Raw genomic sequence first — 3274 nt, forward strand, 5'->3', positions numbered from 1 at the left:
AGGAGGAGGAGGAGGAGGAAGATGAGGAGGAGGAAGAGGAGGAGGAGGAGGAGGAGGAAGAGGAGGAGGAGAGGAGGAGGAGGAGGAAGATGAGGAGGAGGAAGATGAGGAGGAGGAGGAGGAGCAGAAATAGCAGCAGCAGGAGGAGGAGGAGGAGGAGGAGGAGGAGGAGGAGGAGGAGGAGGAGGAGGAGGAGGAGGAGGAGGAGGAGGAGCCTTCATGACCCTAAACTGATCCTAAAGCGAACACCTTTCTCTTGTCTCCTCTCCACTCACAGTCAGCAGGTCTGCGTTGATGCACAGAGCCGACAGAAGACCTTGTTGATATCATCGTATTGAAGCCAACTCCATCCATCCATCCAGCGGCCCTCTTCTTCTCCTTCTCCCGTCACTCTCCTTTAACTCCTCCGGTGACTTTATTTTATTTTGAAGATTATTGCACAGGTGTGCCTTAGGCTGGCCACAATAAAAGGCCACTCTGAAACGTGCAGCTTTGCTTTATTGGGGGGGTCCGAAAACCAGTTAGTATATGATGTGAGGGGTAGGGGTAGGGTTAGGGTAATGTTGTGAATCGAACACATCGACAAAATAGGATAATAATGATAAACGATATTTGTACTCCATCCTCAACACAAGTATGCATAAAAGTGTTAATAAAGTACCTTTAAAACTAAAATCTATTTACTATTATGTCTTAGGTAAATAAATTCAAGCATGACCAGTAGCCTACACAACTAGTACATTTATATGAAAGCCGTTAAGTAACTGAGTGATGAGGTGAAAATCGTCCTTAAATCAATTACCGTTATTTTAAAGTTTTCCTGGACACACATTTTAGAACGGATTCAACACATGATGAATAAATAGGATTTCTGTGCAGGGGCGCTTTTTCTCCAAAATGAAAGTTTTTAATATTACGATCTATTGGCTTTACTCAGAGGTGCTCTCACTTTTTCAGCTTGGGAGCTACTTTTAAAATGACCAAGTCAAAATGATCTACCTACTTTAAAAATGCCAAACATATATTTATATATATATACTGAGTATACCTGATGTTGGTGAACCTGCATAACTGCATGAACCCGTATGGCACAATACAACTCAGTGCTTGGTCATTACGTCAATTTGATAGCCTTTCTTTAGTAGAATTGTATAAATTGGAAGGCTAGCAGGTAATCAGCTCGCCGGTGATTTGCAGCTGGCACGGTTGACTGCGCATGCGCGGTGAACTGCGTGTTAGAAAAGATGAGGTCTCAGACTGGCTTACCTGTGCGTCAATCAAGTGGCAAATGCCAAAGTAAGGATGGATGATGGGCTAACTTTTCTTTTCTTTTTTCAATGCCATGCGATCTACCCACACTACCTTTGCGAACGACGTATTGGGCACCCCTGGCTTTACTGGTGCGATAGGCGGAACTAATGTTCCTCTGCATTCTGCAGGGGTCTGCAGTCAGACCCCTTTCAGCGGTACACCGCCGATGGCTGAAGCGCGTTTGAGACACACCTGTCGGCCACCGCAGTTACCCAACTCACAACATTCATCATTAAAGAGTCACGGCCGTAAACCTTTGTGTGATATAAAGTCAACATATTTCTTCCTGCCCTGTTAGAAACCGAAGACTCGTGACTCCCAGGATGGAAAAGCTCCATGGGTAAATCTTATTTCTTATTTATCACTTGCAGCTTTGAGACATTTACTTTCTCCAAGCTGAGTTCATGGAGAGGCTTTTCTTTGTGTGCAGAGGAAATCCATCTTTGATCTAAAATCCAGTGGAATTCTTGAGACGGAAGAGATTGTTGGGAAAGTTGTTGAAAAATCCGAGCTGCTCAAATATGACACCAAGACAAAGAAAGGGACGTCTTATTTTTTTCTGGGCGTCGCCGACGAGTCGGCCAGCATCAAACTGATGGTGTGCGGAAAAGATCACCATCGAAAAGTCAAAGAGGGGAGCTCCTACATCTTCAGGAATCTAACACAAGATGGAATATATGTGAAGGTCAACGCATCGAGCAAAGTGTCAGAAACAAAACCTGTCATCGTCCCGGAGGAGTTCGAGAGAGAAGCTGAGAGACTGGTTTATCCTGAGAGTCCGCTTACCTCCATTAAAGACATCAAATCATCTCGTCCCCAGACACACGTGAGCGTCAAAGGAACCGTCACCGAGGTGAGTTCAAACTGCAGACTTGCTTCATGCACTGGAGCCTGGTTAGGTTGGTAATGCATTCAACAAATGTGTCTTTTACATGTTTTAAATGCCTTTTCAAGATCTTAGAAACCTATTTATTGACAGATAACTAAAGATAAACCAATGGACCAATTCTATTTATCAAACAAAGGCAGTTTGTTTAAACATTTTGTGAAATAGAAATCATTGTTGTTTCTCTGCTGCTTTTTTCAGATCTATCCCGTCAACAAAGTGAAGGTGCAACACAAGGAGAAGAAGACGAATCAGCGAAGCTTCAAACTGAGTCAGGAAGATGAGGAAATCAGCGTCACCATGTGGGACGAGGCCACCGAGCAGAGCAAAGACCTTTCAGTCGGAGACGTCCTTCTTCTTGAATACATGAAGCCCAATGAGTGCCGTGAGAAAGTGTCTCTCAACTCAGTTCCTCAAAATGTAGACTTTTTTACTCAAAATCACAAAATGTAGAGTTTTTCTTCAAAATCGCAACATTTTGACTTTGTCTTCAAAGTTCTGGCTGTGATAATAAAACACAATAACATAAGTAATGTTCCCTCTCGGCAAAATAAAGGACGACATAAGATAAAATGAATAAATAAGAAAATAAATAACGTGTCTTCATGCAGGTTCAAAGTGTCGGCATCCTGGATGTCATGAGGGTTAACAATGACAGTTGGAGAATAACCCCCCCCCCCTCTCCATTATATATTTGTACTATTACAAATTAACAGGGCAGCAAATCAAGATTTCATTTGGTACGATCCAAACCTCTTCAGACTTCCTCTTTCTAACTCTGATACATTATACACACGTTTTGCACACTTATCATCCCCCCATGTTAGCCACATCTGACACGCACACGCACAAACACACACACACACAACACACACACACACACACACACACACGCACACACACACACACACACACGCGCGCGCACACACACACACACGCGCGCACACACACACACGCACACGCACACCACACACACCCACACACCACACACACACACACACACACACACACACACACACACGCACACACAGACACACACGTTGATGTTCTAATATGCTTTGGATTTGGTCTTTAAAA

At 43.7% G+C, this 3274-nt stretch overlaps 1 protein-coding gene across 1 annotated transcript; it reads left to right on the forward strand.

The window, feature by feature from the left end:
* The first annotated feature begins 1418 nt into the window (after nt 1-1418).
* Nucleotides 1419-2743, forward strand: LOC117546335. Its single transcript, XM_034216541.1, has 4 exons — nt 1419-1466; nt 1610-1651; nt 1742-2164; nt 2399-2743. The coding sequence occupies exons 1-4, from the start codon at nt 1419-1421 to the stop codon at nt 2648-2650; spliced, it is 765 nt and encodes a 254-aa protein (XP_034072432.1). The 3' UTR covers nt 2651-2743.
* Nucleotides 2744-3274: the final 531 nt, after the last annotated feature.

This window comes from Gymnodraco acuticeps, unplaced genomic scaffold (genome assembly GCF_902827175.1).
Source record: "Gymnodraco acuticeps unplaced genomic scaffold, fGymAcu1.1, whole genome shotgun sequence".
Classification (NCBI taxonomy): Eukaryota; Metazoa; Chordata; class Actinopteri; order Perciformes; family Bathydraconidae; genus Gymnodraco; species Gymnodraco acuticeps.

What these genes read in the sequence shown, in the direction of transcription:
- LOC117546335 (XM_034216541.1), top strand. Translation starts at nt 1,419, where the DNA reads ATGTTCCTCTGCATTCTGCAGGGGTCTGCAGTCAGACCCCTTTCAGCG. An exon ending in CAGTCAGACCCCTTTCAGCG is followed by an intron (nt 1,467 to 1,609) that starts GTACACCGCCGA and finishes CTGCCCTGTTAG; the next exon opens with AAACCGAAGACTCGTGACTC. An exon ending in AGGATGGAAAAGCTCCATGG is followed by an intron (nt 1,652 to 1,741) that starts GTAAATCTTATT and finishes CTTTGTGTGCAG; the next exon opens with AGGAAATCCATCTTTGATCT.